Source organism: Centroberyx affinis, unplaced genomic scaffold (genome assembly GCF_046629955.1).
Source record: "Centroberyx affinis isolate AG114_WGS23_722 - 3 ecotype Tasmania unplaced genomic scaffold, CSIRO-AGI_Caff_v1 ptg001396l_1, whole genome shotgun sequence".
Classification (NCBI taxonomy): Eukaryota; Metazoa; Chordata; class Actinopteri; order Beryciformes; family Berycidae; genus Centroberyx; species Centroberyx affinis.
The window spans coordinates 171,392-188,850 of NW_027279878.1; the positions used below are offsets into that span (position 1 = coordinate 171,392).

General features: G+C 39.0%; 2 protein-coding genes across 2 annotated transcripts; both read right to left on the minus strand.

The window, feature by feature from the left end:
- Positions 1 to 446: 446 nt before the first annotated feature.
- Positions 447 to 5,830, minus strand: ufsp2 (ufm1-specific peptidase 2). Its single transcript, XM_071526289.1, has 12 exons — positions 5,710 to 5,830; positions 5,268 to 5,358; positions 3,773 to 3,956; positions 3,607 to 3,673; positions 3,145 to 3,299; positions 2,739 to 2,931; positions 2,256 to 2,402; positions 1,966 to 2,130; positions 1,757 to 1,881; positions 1,575 to 1,651; positions 1,035 to 1,159; positions 447 to 940 (listed from the first exon to the last, which is right to left on the minus strand). The coding sequence occupies exons 1-12, from the start codon at positions 5,710 to 5,712 to the stop codon at positions 854 to 856; spliced, it is 1,419 nt and encodes a 472-aa protein (XP_071382390.1). The 5' UTR covers positions 5,713 to 5,830; the 3' UTR covers positions 447 to 853.
- Positions 5,831 to 6,711: 881 nt separating this feature from the next.
- On the minus strand, positions 6,712 to 12,004 carry map9 (microtubule-associated protein 9). The gene is made up of 13 exons (XM_071526245.1): positions 11,891 to 12,004; positions 11,657 to 11,744; positions 10,109 to 10,624; positions 9,739 to 9,956; positions 9,541 to 9,640; positions 9,383 to 9,450; positions 8,902 to 8,942; positions 8,628 to 8,790; positions 8,099 to 8,185; positions 7,825 to 7,986; positions 7,583 to 7,728; positions 7,208 to 7,343; positions 6,712 to 7,071 (listed from the first exon to the last, which is right to left on the minus strand). Exons 1-13 carry the CDS (start codon positions 11,972 to 11,974, stop codon positions 6,952 to 6,954), a joined length of 1,929 nt encoding a protein of 642 aa, XP_071382346.1. The 5' UTR covers positions 11,975 to 12,004; the 3' UTR covers positions 6,712 to 6,951.
- Between the last annotated feature and the right edge of the window lie 5,455 nt (positions 12,005 to 17,459).

A 17,459-nucleotide genomic window follows, 5' to 3' on the forward strand; every position in this document is an offset into this window, starting at 1 on the left:
GAAAAATTCACATTTCTTTATAATAGGTATGCCGACTGGTGAGGACGGCAGCAAAGCAATCCAACTGGTTGTTAAAACTCAATTGCAGGGAGTCAGTTGTTGTCCAATAATGGGCTGAATCAGCAGGATGCCTTTAGAAGTGTAGCTTCTTCTGCAATAATAGTTCTCAAATTGGGGTCTGGGGATGCCCGGGGGCCCTTGAGAGGGTTCCAGGGGGTCCCCAGCAAAATAAGGATTAATTTAATTTCACTGTAATTTAATTCACTAGAAATTATCCCAATTCGAGAAAGCATAAGAAAGACTATTCTAATCATAGGTTTCACTTCAAATCATCTCCTCACATGATATCAATATACAATTCAATACTAAACATAAAACAAATCTTTCCATATGGGGTTCCTGGGACAAAAAGATTGCCAAATGTGGGTCTGTGGCCTAATGCGTCTTTATTTGGGGGTCTGTGACATGAAAACATTTGTCAACTCCTGAACTGTAGCATTTGTTTGAATGCCTAGTGTTTTGTTATGTTGGGTCTTATTAGCATTAATGTATTTATTTATGCATTTGGATAAATGACAAGACAAACCTATTCCAATACTGTACAATTTAATTATTTGTAAACTGTTGGAAACCCCGATATAATAACTTATTTGGAATTGAATCAAAAACCTTTCTGAGTTTAGATCACAAGAATTTTATATCATTACAGATATATCCAAATTTTCAAAATTCAACACATGACAATTATTGTAAAAGAAGGTTATAGCATCACTTCAAGGAACAGAATGGCTCCAAGGTTTTGCATATGCTTTACCAAAGTCATATCATATTCATACGAAAGGCCATTAGGAACTCAGATGCTCTTTGGCCTCTGAGGCAGACAGAGATTATAATACGCTGTTTGATCCCAGAAATCTGGTCCTTTCCAGCCACACCAGCCCTGGGGAAGATAACATAGACAAAGGTCAGACTCATATATGAAAATATACTATACGAAGAGAAATGTAGCCAATGCGGATGCTTATAAACGTTACCTTGTCTGTGATAACCTGCAGGTCCTCTGCTCCTGTGTAATGTGGATCTAGGATGAGATAGCGGATCTGCCCGGTGGTCTCACTCCATGCCACACCCAGGATAGTGTGAGCCAAAACTCCCCCTCCTGAAGAACAGAACAAAGCAAAGTGAAAAGGTCTGTTACATAAATCATATTAAAAGCAGGCATCAGGATTTTAAGATGCCTATCTTACTGATGAGGAATTAGGAGTTTTTTCTGTGTGTCTTTGTTAGTCATCATTAATGCAGGTTTCTCAAAATCTTTAACCACTCTGTAAAACAAAATCGGCATTATTTATGAAAAATATCATCTGCTACTAATACATGTTGTTGAATACTGTAGGTGTGATGATTGTTTTAATAATGATATGCAGAATCTTACAAAAAAACATGTACAAATGGTCTGAAGGTCCAATATATCAAAAAGTTTTAAAGATGATTTAAAATTATAAATTCCCAAATGAATTAAAGCCTCAAAATGCTTGTTTAATCCCAGTGAAATAGGTTGAAATTCAGCTCACCAATCATGACAGGAGTCCCTTCAGTGAGGAAGTGGTTGGCCAGTTCTCTGCCTTTGGATGCCAACTCAGATCCCTGACTAAAGAAAATACACATTTTATTATCAGATAAATCTGCATAATCACCATCATCACATATCATACACACAAGGTGTTATCTTCAGGTACATGAGCACACAATTCACCTCACAAACATGATCTTGGAAGTGACTCCGAGCAGCTGGTCCAGAACAGCCTGAACCTCAATGGATCCAATCCACTGGCGTGATCCAACGAATGATGCCTGCTTGTCTCCAATGTCCACTAAAGCCTGGGAAGGAGTGATCCAAATACAGTCACATGTCTATTCTGTTGTGACAGACAGGCAGTGTGTCATATTTACGCGGCCCACTACCTGTTGGATCTCCTTGTGAGTGGGAACAGGCCGCTCTACGTAGCCTTGCTGCTGGAACCAGGAGCAGATGGTCTGGAGGGAGCGATAAGCGCAGCCCCAGCCGTTGTCATCCATACGGTCCTGCATGTAGTGGTGGTAGCTGTAGATCCCCTGGACCAAGTACAGCTAAAAAAAACACACAACTCAAAATTATTTTTCCTTGCAGAGCATGTCACCTTGGAAAGAAGTGGTAACATGGAACTGGTCAGATTTTGATTTGGTAATGTATGCTAAGATTTTAATAGGCTAACCTTGCCATTTTCCAGTGTGGGATGTGTGAGGACCAGATGAGGGTTTCGGAGGTAGCCATCTTTGTAGGCCTCATTGGGAAAGTGATAAGCATTGGCTCTTCTAAAGTAGGGCCTGTCCTCTGGGAGCTCAAACCGCTGATGCAATTCCTACATAGACAGATTTTTTTTTGTGGATAATTTAAAAAAGATCTATAACATACATCAAGTGTAAAGCAAAATTCTTTACCAGAAGGCGGATATGTTGAAGATAATGCTGTGCTTTTATAGCTAAGTTAGTGTACCACAAAAGCACAACATGTTTGATCCATTGCTTGTTGAATCAACGTTTGTATTTACAGTTCTGTGGCTCAGCATTCATTTGTATTCTACATTTTTTGAGTGACAAAGATGCTAACAAAGTAAGCATCTTAATGTTTGAGAAGCTACCTGTCACCTACCCATTCATTTTTGATTTTAAAGAAGCTAAGTCTGTGTTTTTTTTACCTTACGGTGCGTCTCCAGTTGGCTGTCAGGCACTCCTGCTGGGTAAACCACCGTCACCAGTCCTTTCGGCTCTGGAAGGAGGAAGTGGAGTGGTTCGGGAACCAGCAGAGCCGTCCCCTTCATGTGCTGCAGGGTCACTTTCTCCATCTCATACAGCTGGTGGGTTAGCTCCTCCAACAGGCGTTCACAGGCACTGCAACACCATGACAAACATCCTGCACAGTGAGTGTAAAGCTTCACAAAACAGTACAGTATTTTCAAAACGTTGCACATGTGGCAGAATGAGTGGTATGTAAACAACGGTGAATTGGCTGGTGCAGTAGAATGGAGTTTTTCATTACGAGTTTATCAATATTCAAATAGTGAGTCTGTGATAGAAAATCAAATCCCTCGTGGCGAGACATACACTCTGATCGTGTCGCTGCAGGTGGTTCGGACGACACAATCCATGGGCAGAGTTGTACACAGGAGTTGGAGTTTCTGGACTGTTCTGTTGAGGGTGGGGGCCGAGAGGGGGCCTGGCCTTGTCACCTCCATCATCAGGCGAAGGTTTATGACATTCTAAATGTGCATGTACACACACACCCACACACACACACATCACAGCATGCATACACACACACACAAACCACGCAGACAATAAAGCATAGGTGAATATCCTCAAGTTAAACCTGCAATGCAAAACACTGCTAACATAATGTAGCAGATTCCTACTGGTCGAGTGAAAGGGTGAAAAAGTAAGTATACTACAGTGTTTCAGGGTCATTAGTAAACCACACACAGTGATAGGATGATATTGCATAATAATAATCTCCGCCCCCACACTCCCACATCCACCTCCACACAAGAAACACTGCACAGTACTCACTGCTGCTGAAATCTTTTTGCTCTTCTTTTTTGCTGATTTTTTGCTAGTGCTCTCTTGTTCATCTGTCCTGAAAGAAACAAAGTTTTGAATTATAATTCAGCTATACAAAAAACATACACACATACATACATATACAATTCGTAACAGACTTAAAAGGAGAACTTACTTTATCCACTGTTGTATGTCTTCACACAGTGTATCTGGAGTTATTTCTTCAGGTGTTGCATAAGCGCCTCTGTTCGGCCAAATAATAACAGGACTTTCACAGACTGTGAGAACAAATGAGTCTGATTTCACTTGAGAGCGGAGGGTCTCAAATGTTCTTGAGATTACCTTGTGCATGAGCGACGCTGAAAGAAGAAACACAGACAATATTACCTCTTTACCATCAATAATGGGGACATACAGTATAGGCATAATATAGGGGGACATATAGGCATAATCCCTCAGAGTCCCTGCTCTGCACCAAGGCTCCTGGAAATGTTTTTACCACTCATTTTTAGTTTCGAAATTTCATAAAGACTGGTTTCAAGTGGTTCCACAGATTCACTCAGTCTATAAATCTACCAGTATACAAAGAATGTAATTGCTGTAAGATGAAGATGAAGACCACTTGACCACCAGTATGTGGCCTTAAACACTGAAGTCAGATACACTGTAATACCCAACTCATATGATCTTTTTAGACTGTTTAGGTAGCTAACAGCCATTTTGTGTTTCTTTTAGCCTATTTGTATACGTGCTGTATACTTGCTGTATGTGGCTGTCACCACTGAATACTTACTAAAAAAATATGAAAAATACAATGTAGAGTATAAAGCCTAGAAAGGTTAATGTCACAATCACTTTGCCAGTGATACTACATTTAGAGAAAATTCATACATAGGGCATCAACAAACTTTTGTATCAGGATGTGATGAGTCAAAAACTGTTTTTTGAGATTATAAACACCTAATTGTTGTTAAATATGTACTGTATATGACCTAGTATAGGATGTATATGATCTGTATATATACATATACTGTATGTAGTATGTACATGTATGTATGATGTATATGGATGTATAATGTATAACTGTGCAATATCAATATTTCCTATGTGCAATAATGTGAATTCAACCGTTTACTGTAACTGTTTACATATTTATTTATTATATCTTGCTTTTTACTGATGCCTTTTTTACTTGCTTTTGCACTATCCTCTTTGCTGCTGTAACACTGTAAATTTCCCCGTTGTGGGATTAATACAGGATTATCTTATTTTATGTATGTTGCCTGTGTGATAGAAAACTGACAAAAACAAAAATGATGAAGTGCTCGGGCAGCGGCCCCCAAACATTTTTACCTTACAGGACCCACAAATACACTAGGATAAGGCCCTGATTTGATAACATTTTGCCTGGGGATCCCATCTGAAAACAGTGTTGTTGGTTTGGTACAGCATCCAAACAGTAAGTGGGGAGATAGCAGCAAGGAGAGTGAAACCTGTGACCAAAATCGACATTCCTATATCGTTCTCTCACTGTCTCAGCTTCAAATGAATAGCAGTGCAATAAAACCATTACTCATCTTGCTGGGGACCCTGTGGAACCAACTCATGGCCTCGGACCACACTTTAGGAACATTGGCGTTAAGCTCTATGGAAAATGTCCCTGAACGTACCATCTGTGCTGTCCAGTTGACACTTGAACTCCAGTGGCCCTTTTACACGGAAGATGGTCCCAGACTCGGACGGATCCGAGTCAGAAACAACCTGAGATAATACAAGGCGAGTCAGCATCAACTGATAGATCTAAATAACGTTACATCCATTTTGTGAGTTTTATGCAAGCGAGCAAGTTAAAGACACCATTAACAAGTCTTACAAGTCTCTACAGCGTCCCAAACTACAGAATACAACACACGTTCTTGTCATATAAATGCACTCGTTTGCTTTAATTTGTAAACCAACGTTATACGAGTGGTTGACAGCAAGTTCTACCAGAAAATACACAGATTAACCGCATTCAACCAGCTGGCAGTAAGCTACATAGGTTTAGCATGTAGTTGAACAGAAAGCAACATGAACGTTTCATAGCTGCATTCAGTTTAGCAACCAACTTACCATGGTGGAAACCAACACTGAAAAACATAGACCGTAACAAAATAAAAACCAAAAGCTAGGCTATCCGCTGTGCTGAGCAGTGGAGGCTGACATGTCTGTTTGAGATGATTCAACGTGTCCCTTGCTGCTGGACTCTATTGGACCAAAATGGTCCCGCCTAGTTACCGCGAGCCTCACTCCGCCCACTTTACAGGAAGTGCTTGATTGTGTTGCATTCAATGTAACTCGTAACTGGAAGAGGAAGGACTTCCATACTAACAATAACATAAAATGGTGATAACCTTAGGCTATTTGTTCCGCACCTTCTTTAGCAGTGTTTTCCAAGTGTAGATCGAGGAAATTAGGAAAAAAAATAGTATAAAACAGAAGATTAAAAAAAAAAAAAGTAATCCGATATTTTTTCAAAACAAATCCATGAAAACTGGTTTAGACAGGAGTTCCTTAGCCATATATAACTGATTCTGCAATGCCCTCAGCTGGGTGTGATAAATGGACTTGCCCCTTACTGCTCAAACTGTCCACCTCCAGCTACTGTACAAAATAGACTTTTAGCAGAGTCCTGCCCAATGACTGATCAACTTGGCAGTTATCCCCATAGAATGGGATTTACTTCATTAAATCCACAAATGCATGCTAAAGAAATTATTCTATTTCTCTGTAAATCAGTTGGATTTTTATAGCATCGGCTATAATAATTCCAATTAGAATTTTAATAATTTATAATGAATCTCATGTTCTCATCTCAATCTCATGTCTACATAAAGTTTATATTGCATACTGTACAGTATGTGCTTCTTAATGCAATGAAAAAGTTTAGTGTCAGTAGGAAATTAGGCTGCATTACAGACACATGATATTACTTGATATTACTTATTACTGCTTTACATTCTGAAGACAGAACACTGAACACAGTAATAACAGATCACCACATTTATAAAAAGGATTTTGTAATTACAAGTAATGTTATCATTCCTTACATTCAATATTGACATGGCAGGCTGTCATACATTTAGCAAATTATATAACTTACTCTACAAACAAATGCAAAAGCTTAACTCCAACATTCCTTCTCTGGCAAACAAAAACGGTATAAAAAAAAATATAAACTTGCATTAGGCTACAACTGCTGGCTGATACAAAATCTGATAAAAATTGAAAATTCAAGAATCATGATTAGGTACGTTTAAAACACACACTGTAGACATAACATATCATATGGATTGGTATGTTACATTTCAAGAGTTATTTTCGAAATGGTATAGTTTTATTGGGAGGGCTCCAAGGGGGAGGTGGACTGTTTTGTAGTATAGCCTGTATCCGTCTTTCTTCTCTCTGTCTTCTCTGTTCTAGCTCTTTCCTTGTCTGTTGGAGAAATGCAGAGACAACTGTCACTAAAAAAGAAATATAATCAGAAACCACCAGATACCATCACTGTTGAACACTCCTCTCAGTATTGACAGATCTAGGGGAACTGGTCTGGAGTAGTGATGCTACTTACCAGCCACTTTTCGTACATCTCTAAAGCCATTTCATCTCTCTCTTCTCTTTTGTATCTTTCTTCCTCTGCTTTGTTTTTGATTTCCTTGCGCTCCATCGTGACTTTTTCATTGAGAACATTCTTCTTTTTCTCATCCCTTAATCATTTTGAGAGAAAAAAAAAAAAAAAACTTTAGATGAGGGCTTATTCCTTTTTGATGTATGGATACCTTGCCTCAGAGAGTATTATGGCACAATGTAGCAACCTTTCAGTTTTCATCAAGTGTGACATTTTGGGTGGTTCTCGGAGGTGTTTTAGCTACATTTTCCAATAACCTGGAAGCCAATGGTTGTGATGATTCAACACAAAATGAAAAAGCCATTTATTTACACTCACCAATTGGAAAAAGCAGATTTGCTGTCTCTCTGTCTTTCCTCCTCCGTTTCTTGTTTTTTCAGCGTAAGTTTATTTTCAGCTTCTCTTTGTTTTCTGTTCTTCTCTTTGAGTAGTTCATCATGCGTTTCTTTCCATTTTTCAAACACCTGTAATTATTATAACATTACTGATCAACATTACAACTTCCCACACAAGTGCTTATTATATAATTCAGCTTAATGCACAATAAATCAGCTACATACCTTTTTAGCAGATTCCCTTTTTTCTTCTCTCTCTTCATTTGCTCTTTGTTCTTTCCTAGCCATGTCTTGCTTTTCTTTGGCTTTTGCTTTGAGGGTTTCTGCTTTCTTTTCTTTCCAAACCTCATAGGATGCAACGGCTTCTTCCTTTTTAGTTTGCTCCTCCTTTTTTTTTTTAAAGATGGTAAGCAGTGTGCATATAAATTAAATAACCTAGTTTTCAATAACCGCATGGTCTGTTGAGCTGTATCTTTCTTCTACAAAACAATATATTCACCTTTTTCTTCTTTTCTTTCAACATGTCCTCTCGCTTCTTTAGCCGCATGGTCTCTCTCAACTTCTCCTTTTTCTTTTGAAGCCATTCCTGTTATTTTTAGAGATTAGGAGCACAAGTGAGTAGGTTTGTGATTTAAATCCACTATGTAGACTGACAATGCACTTTTTATATTCTGTTGCCCTCTACTGACATAGACACAAAATCCCAGAGGAAAGTAAAGAAGAGCATACAAAGATCCAACAAGTTTTAAGTATACTTATGATACAGTTTATACCTGTACTGTGCCCCCATGGATATCACTATCTGTATAAACTTGGATTTAAATGTGTGAGATGAACCTCTTCACAAAAGTGCTTACCCTCCCTTCCCCATGAAATGATTGTGCATGCAGGGACTACCCTCTCTAGATGTTTTATACTCTTTTAAGTGTAGCATGTGGGGCCCTACAGGCCCTACATCCAACATGTGTTTACATTCCAAATGATAAAAAGACAATACAGACATTTATGCATTATCATGATGACATGACCTGGTAAATGGCAGCCCGGAGTGAATCTGCTGCTTCTGGCTGAGACTCCTCTAGAGGCACTTTACGGTCCAGAACCTTCAGTGTTCCCATATACTTTGACTCTACTTTGGAGGAGCACACACTCTGTGGTCTCTGGGAGCTTTTAGTGAGAGAACTTGATGTCCTAATTTAAACAAAAATAAAACAAAACGATGGTCAGTCACTCACCCATTTTTTATCCATTAAGCTGTAAATGTCTATTGGCCTAGCTTGGATAGTGCAAGCATTTACCTACCTGGTATCAGTGAGTCGACCAATTGAATGATCAGAGTCTCCCTAAAAGAAAACAATAAAAAATGAGCTTTGCACAGAATCTAATATTTACATTTATTATACAATACAACCTTTTTTTCTATGATTTGTTACTCAATGAATTACTGAATTACAGACACAACTATCTATGTTCATCAACTTAGAGGAAGGAGAGGAGCTTTTAATTCTGCCTCTGCTTCTGTTCCTGTCTGTGATGGAATGCATGCCATTAACTAGTTGCCAGGGTAGATAGTCTAGTTTAGGCTATAGTGAAAGCTAGTTAGCAAACTAGCCAAAATGGCTAATGGCTTCTATTTAACCATGGACACACTTCCTGAAACTAAACAGAATCAGAAGCAGAATCAGAGATTCCAGAGGTGTCAAACTGAGTAAATGTAACCACTTTCTGCAAGTTCAGAGCATCACAAGAGCACGACAGTAAGACCTGATAATGAATATCTTACATGAAAGTCTTCAAATGACGTCGAGTACCCTCCCTCATGCGCTTTGCTGTCATCGGAATGAAGGTATTCTAAAACGATAAAAATGTCAGAGGATAAAAATGTGTTAAAAACAACAGTAAAATATAATATAAATAAAAAGTGGTGCTGAACATTGTTACCTCTAGATCCAGAACCAATTGTGGACTTGGTGAACCGCTCGCTCCTCACTAGGGAAGAGGATTTGCTGAGGTTATGCGAGACTGCGTCTCCTTCCGGCGTCTAGGATAAAACCATAAACAATACATGTCTCCAATTGGTTGACAAAAAAATTATTTTACGAAAAAACAGCTCTTGAACAAACAACCAATGAGACTCACGTGTGGACTGCAGCTCCTGACAGTGAGATGAGGAGATGAGACTCTGGTGATGCTGCTGGCTGTATCAGTTGAGAGGAGAATGGACACGGAGGAAGTGGGCGGCCTGCTGAGATCCTGAGATCCAGTGTCTTCAGCCTGCTCCTCCATAGCCTGAAATCTCAATCCAGTGGTCCTTTGCCTTGGTTTGGGTCTGGGTGGCTCGCTCTTAATATCACTATCTGAATAACACAGGAGTTTGGCAAATGTAAATCTGCATGCAGTCAGAGCACTGACATTTGCAGGCCTTGTTTAACATATCCATATGATAGTAGCATATAATACACCTTTTGTGATTGTTATCTAAAACACATTGTGGACATTGTGAACTGACCTGTTGAAGATGTGTGCAAGCCAGCTCCCAGTGACTGTGGAAATGAGTCATTCCTCTCTTCATCCATTTCAGAGAACAAGGGACCCGAGGTTTCCATCGCACCACTGTCAGATGGTAAGGGCAAGGGTGTGTCCAGCTGACCCTCCGATGTCTGGTATGACAGAGATTCACTTGGAAATGTTGTTGTGGATTGAGGTTGGGAATCCACACCGCTTTTTTCAGATTTTGCGTCCTCTTCATTAAAACTTGTGGAGCGTTGTGAGGGAAATGAGCTACTCTGGTTGCTGTGTCCAGTGACGGAGGAGTCGGGCAGCTCATTTTCATGTGAATCTGATGCCGTCACATCTTGCAAGGGGGAGCTGATTCTTTGGGTTTTCAGGAATGAAACTTTCTTTGGTCTGCTATGTTTGCCTTCATCGTCTGAAAGCTCAAAGTCGTTGATTTTGGCTTTACTCTTCCCAGCCTTAAATGCATCACTCCTCTTTTTTCTTGATCTCAGAAGTTCCTTCATAAAATCTGTGAAATAATGTTATTCCAGTAAATGAACAAGAAAGAGCAAACTATGCAGAGTATTTACACTGCATCTATCTGAATTCAAGGTAGCTGACTGTCTTTTCTATGGATGTATTAAGAAATCTTACCCTAGCACCCTAGCTCCTGCCATCAGCTAGAGGGGGTTATTGTGCTTGTTTTAAGGGTGTCATTCTGGTTGCCATATGCCATTTTCTAAACTACTGATGTACCATTTGTGTACTCTCTTTAGTCAGCATCTTATCCTCCAAAGCAGTTATAGCAGTTACCATCCTATTAACATTTGCAGGGAAACATATTATGTGGACTAGATGATCTTTCACTTGCTGTAAAGTATTGCTATGCTAGATTAGGGCTGGGCGATAATTCAATATTATAGTTTATCGTCTTTCAGTAGAATCATATTGTGATGATATGAAGATATTTTAATATCGTGACACACATTTCTGCTGTCTAAATTGATGATGACAAGCAAATTTTACTTAAAAACTCTCATAAAATGAGGTATGGTAGGAATATTATTTGAATATTTCTGTTTTGTTTGACATCACTCCTAACATTACCATTCGGTTCAATGAGATGAACATTAACTTGATTATTTAACGTGATTTTGCATACATGAACCATATCGTGATATATATTGATATCGAGAAAAATCGTTATGATTATCGTGATATTGATTTCAACCATATCGTCCAGCCCTATGCTAGATGGACTGTGTTTCTGACTGTATATATACTGCTATACCATAGCTTCATTGATTTGAGTAATGCATTTTTAGTGCAATAAGATGCATGAAAGTACAGTCGGATTAGCTAAGCAGTTAGGGAAAGGTTGTTTTACACAAAGTACTATATGTCTCTTCTAGTGCTTTAAGATGAAGGATTTATATAACTGCTGCTAAGGAGGAAGCATCTTTAGAGCCTGAACAGCAGCAAACAGTAGACACACATAAATGCCCATAGCACCATGTAACATATTATCTAGGTTAAAGGTTTTGATGCTCTGTGATCTTACCATCATCCTCATTGAAGTCATCTGAAAAGGAGTATTGATCAGCCTTTGCTCTGACTGCCCTGGCGGAGACAGCAGCTTGAAGTTCATCCTATAATGACACAATTTGAGGATCGACATGATACTTCACAACTAGCTTCAGAGGGCTGACAGTATAACACAGTGTTCTGATCAATGCTCACTCATCATTTCTCCCTTTGTCATAAGTTAGGATATCCAGAATAGCGTAGCTTTTACCTGAAAATGTGTTCTTCTTGACGCTTTCGGGCTTTTCGTGTAAGCCAGTGTCCTGACCTCACGACCTGCCATTGTGAAAACCATAAACAAATGCGATTGTTTGGCTTTACTGGCGTTAGCTAGCAAGTTAGCTGGTGTTAGCTTGCTAAATTAACTGTTACTTGGGGCAAGAACAAGTTTAACAATAAAGCTTCCTAACGCTGCTGGTAACTAAAGTAACATTATGGATAGTTTAGTTACCAGCGGATAGTTGGCTGACCCGAAACTCATTAATTCATTCATGTTACTGCCGAAATGCATTGGTGAAATAAATAACATAAGCCACGTTAGCTGGCTGTGCTGTTTACAGTAACCCAGGGAAACGAGTGGAAGGAGGACAGTTCCGGGTTAAAGAGTGCGCATGCTCAAAAGATTATTATACTCATCAGCTTATTGCCTATTATAATGTGCTTATGACTTTGCTCGTTGCTGATCAGAACATGGGATAACATGGTACTATACTATAGTATAGTATAGTAAAATACAGTACAGTACAATACAGTACTATACAGCATAGTATACCTCCACCAGACAAATGAATCCCAAATGAAACTCACTGATGAGCAATATAATGTACTGTAATGCAATAGCAGTGCTATCTACATAAAGTATGCCTCTGGTTCTGGTTTGCTTACTACTAGGATTGACTGAAGCATACTCTATCTAATTATTCCAGCATCAGTGCCCATGTCACCCATGTTATGCAATACCTGGAAACATGCTTCAATTATATTCTTATCTTTAGTTGTTCTGCTATTTATCTGTACTTTTTGCAAGGATGAAAGATGAAAGGGGAGTGCAAGTAGTCTGAAAAAATACATAGCAAACTGTGAAATCATTTCTTTGGTGCATTGTCTCTTGCTGCAGGGCAGTACATGGCAGCCATGCGTGCTAACCTAGGCAGGATAAATGCACACAGGGTTTTAGATCTGGGTCTAGGTCTGCTGAACACAGAAGTGGGAGTTTTCTAGCTATGATCAGCCACGGTACACATCACCATGAAACCTCTTTGAACTCAGGACCGCACACAAACAATGTTTACAGTCTATCATTTCAACAAATCATCTTCATCAAAGGCTGTACTTGTTGTACCAAGACAAATCAGATAATATGTATTTACCTGCTTTTTATCCTACTAAAGCCCAATTTATGAGTATATGAATTATGGGCAAACTACATGGATATCTGTAAATGAAAGGACACGCTTATTCAATTATGTATTTATATAATTAATATTTATAGGCAAGGGAATTAACCATTTACAGGGTAATATCAGTCCTTATATTTGAAAGCACATTATCAAGCCAGTAATAAATATTACACCATCTATGTGGTTGCGAATTGGTTGTGTAACCCTTACCAATATGTGCTAAATATATTAATTCAGATCTCTCAGATGATTGAGGCTGAACATCTGCAGTGTCAGATTACTGTTGCTGGCCCTAAATGCAGCAACAAAGTTATATGTTCAAACGGACAGGAAGCTGAGTTGAAAATAAGGTCTGTTATGAGTTTTGTTCAAACAATGCTTCTGGTTAACATCATCCAGGAGGTTGTTAGGATTACTGGTTAAAAAAAGATGAAATGGTCCTTCTCAACGCAGCATTCAGTATGACAAAATCAATCCTTAGGCTCTGGATATAAAGGACTGTCACAAAAATTGCATTTAGGAATAATGTACATTGCTGACATAATTTTTGAATTGTGATGTTAGGTGCAGTGATTTACATACAAATGAAATGGTTGCATTGTACCTTAACTTGAATAAAATTGCATAAATAACAGTAACATGAAAATTAAACTGAAATTGGCCTGGTCCTAGTGCCATGTCTTGAAAAATAAGCTAAAGCACATAAAGTGCAACACTACTAAGGAAGACTTAAGTGTCCAGTAATGTCCTCTTTGTGCCTGAATGTTGCAGTGTGTCTGAACAAACGTTTCTTAATGTCAGACTGAGTGCAGCTGTGTCTACCCATAAAGAATAGAACATTTAATCTCTCTTCATCCGAGGCTCTCAGGTTGCTATGGCCTTGGTGTGTTGATTTGTTGAGTGGCTGGCCATCTTCCTGCTTTTCATAAACACAGCGTTTTGGAGAATTGTGTGCAGAGAATGAACATGTTGCAGACACTATGGGAATTCAAATTATAAATAGACATTAATCATCATATGAGCAGAGGCAAAGTTTATCTTATCTGAGGATATATTTAGCTATGTAATATTGTGTGACAAAATGACAGATGATAGGCCATAAGAATGCCAATGAGAAAGTAGTCTGAATACATACCTAAATCATCTTTAGGGAGTGTCTTGATATCGTATGGACATGGAAATTGTAAAAGTGTAAGGTTATTTTTTCAAGGACAAGTTAATTTGAATTTTGGCATGAATTTGGACCACTGGTCATTGTTAGCAACTGAATATTACAGAAATGCATGTGCAACTATGCAATTCTTCACTTTTTAAAATTAGGCAGTATGCCTCTTGAACCAAAGTATATTGAACATACTTTGGTTCCTAGCTGTTTTTGAATAATAGATGAGTGATGTACACTCTTTATGCTTTATGTGACAGACACATTGCACAGAAGCTGCTGTGAAGCTCCTGCATTTTGTGTACATTTTGTCAAATCTATATGCTTATGGATGAAGCTGAACAGGCTGAGGCTCACTTAAAGAAACTCTTGTGTTTTTCCTCCTTTTCCCATTACATTGCCAATGCCTGTCTCATTTTTACAGTCATGGTTTATAGTCGTATTAACAGTCTGCCCACACATTTTCACCTGGAAATGTAGCTATCTAGTTTTCTTTCCTGTTGCGTGCTACCTGCTTTTAATTATTGTTTTCCTGTTGCACTCTGAGATTTGCTTTTAATGAAAAGTGTCTAATAAATAAAATGCATTATGGCATTGTTCCTATTCTAGCTCATGAGTTTAATCATAGTAGCTGTTGCTATAAGCTCCTACAAGCTTGTTGCTTGTTGTTCTTTAAGAGTAGTGTGGCTCTCAGGATGATGTTGTGCTCACTGCTCAGTGATACTTTCATAAAACAAGCTGCTGCAGGTATCTATGTGTACTAACACACTACTTTAATTTTACCTCCTTGAGGTCTTTCACAGCTAAATAAAGAGTTTAGTGTTAAAATAACCTGGGAAAGGTTGAACAGGGAAATCTGGAAATATGTTGCTGTGACATACACAGCTTTTCCCTCTGGACATGATATGACCTTGGCTTCACGTCATTGGTCCCCTACTCTGCATGGTCTCTGGATCCACATCCACATCCCTCATGGGTCCACTGGATAACCTAGGACAACATCTGAAAGACAAATAGATGAATGACAGAAACCAAGAAACCTGTTCAACGCCATGCCTAGTTCTACAACGCAGAGAAGCAGCTGGACTTTCTTGCCTTCTTTTGCTTCTCTTCCTTCCTCTCCGCCTGGTTCCTCTTCCCTCTGGCCAACACCTCCATCCTCTTTATCTCCTCCATGACCTCCTCAGGTTTCCTCATTGGTCACCCTCCTCCTTCACCACCTCTGGATGCTCCGTCTTCCAGCTCAGACAATCCAAAGCAGCCTGCAGCCTCTAACAGGAACAACCAGAGGACAACTGTTCGACTCTGTTCAGCTCAATTCTGTGGTCAATGTGATGATGAGGATGTTGTGTCTTCACTTCGGGCCCTCCTTAAACCTCCTCTTCCTGTGGATGCAGATCCTCACGCTTACCAATTACCTGCAGAGGAGGAGAGGCATTAATTAAACAACAAAACAAAACGACAATTAAAGCATTAGGGTTTCAATGTATTTTCCAGATTAACAGTGTAACTGCAATACTTGTGTCCATCAGTGAGACAATGCACTGACCATTGTCTGTTCCTCAGATAGGAGAACGTTCTTTGTGGACAGAGAGAGAAATAACATTTAAACCACAACCTGTTCCTCTTTGTAGTGGCGTGAGTGGTCCAATACCCAGTCCTTTACCTCCAGCTTGGGCAGGTGGTCCTCATCCTGTTGGACCGACTCCTTCCTCAGCACCTCCATGTTGAGCTGGTTCCTCCTCTTCAGCTCTGCATTCTTCTTCTGAGAGGACTCAGCGATGAGATGAAGCCAGTTGAGGCATAAAGCCAAGGCTATAGGGAGATTACGTTTTATGTACTCAAACTTAATTCATTGTCTCACCTTGGCACAGATCAGTTGGTCCACGTTGTAGCTAATCATAAACAAAGGGTTTGTCGATGCCAGTGCGGCTGTAGCCGTCTCCTGTGGGTCCGACAGCACCTGTCACCTCTGTGGCAGCAGATGGGTCACTAAGACCTGAGGATTGTCTGCTTGAACTGTCTCAAGATGCAGCTGCAGTTCATTTGCATTTACTTGTCTCTTGAGTGAAAAGGACAGATGGAGGAAATCTTGAGTACATACAGCAAAAAGCGACTTTTCAGAGACATGTTATAGATAGAAATAGTAAAAAAAAAAAAAAAAAAAACTCAAAAGTTTTATTTCACTTTTAAAATGAAACTACTATGTCTATACTAAGTCCACCATTTGTCCTATTGGGAAAGCGTTGATCTCCTCAATCATGTGGCATGAACATATTACATTTTGAGATACGTGGATCAAACAAACCCAATAAATGGCCTTGTATGACACAGTATTATAGTCTTGTATATTAGGATTTGCATGTTCGGTCCATGTATCTCACACACACACACACACACACACACACACACACACACACACACACACCAGGTTTGGACATGTTTTTGTTTAAGGTGGTTTAACCTGGCCACCTTTATATTATATTCTTACTAATTTATACTGTCAATACAACTTTTTTTAATTTCAGTGATCCCAACTCTTACTGTCTAATTATAATTAGGTCTTTGTTATTGGTGTCACCCAGTCCAATTACCTGCTTTGGCTTAATTTCCATGTTAAATTTGATATCTCAACTTGTTATTATTGTCCAGATCTTGTTTCAACTGGGAACCTATCCCAAAAGGCAAAAAGGAAGAAAACAGATGGTGACTCACTGCTTTTAATTGGTCCCCATCAACTGATGTTTTTATACTGTAAGCAAAAGTGCTTGTAAAATTAATGTCTTCTTTGATTTGCCATCAAAAATAAGAGCACACGATATGGTTAATGACTTTCATCAGCACAATCAGTTGGCCTTTTAGAGTTTAGAGTTTGAAGGATCTCTTACATTTGGGTGTGTCACTATTTATAGTTAGCCTTAGTGTTTCCTGGTAGGACAATAAGATCAAAACAGGTTAAATTAAGATCTTAAAGTGATAGTTCAATTTGAGTGCACTTCCCTTATTCCTTGCTGTATAGTACAATTAGAGGTAAGTAGATACTGCTCAATAAAGAACAGACATGATTTGTACAACATTTGTCTGGTACACTGTGAGGAAAGTTCATACGCCCAGTTACATAAAGGAGTTCAGAGTCTCTAACTTCATTGTAATTCACCTTTTTAAGACCATGGCATGTCATCAAACATGTACAGTACAAATGTTACAGATTACAGTCT

Coding starts and splice junctions, on each gene's coding strand:
- ufsp2 (XM_071526289.1), bottom strand. Junction 3,674..3,772: donor GACATACAACAGTGGATAAA/GTAAGTTCTCCT, acceptor TGTTTCTTTCAG/GACAGATGAACAAGAGAGCA. Junction 3,300..3,606: donor GCAAAAAGATTTCAGCAGCA/GTGAGTACTGTG, acceptor ATGCACATTTAG/AATGTCATAAACCTTCGCCT.
- map9 (XM_071526245.1), bottom strand. CDS start 11,974: ATGGTTTTCACAATGGCAGGTCGTGAGGTCAGGACACTGGCTTACACG. Junction 8,943..9,382: donor CGTCATTTGAAGACTTTCAT/GTAAGATATTCA, acceptor GTTTTCTTTTAG/GGAGACTCTGATCATTCAAT. Junction 7,987..8,098: donor TGAAAGAAAAGAAGAAAAAG/GTGAATATATTG, acceptor AAAAAAAAAAAG/GAGGAGCAAACTAAAAAGGA.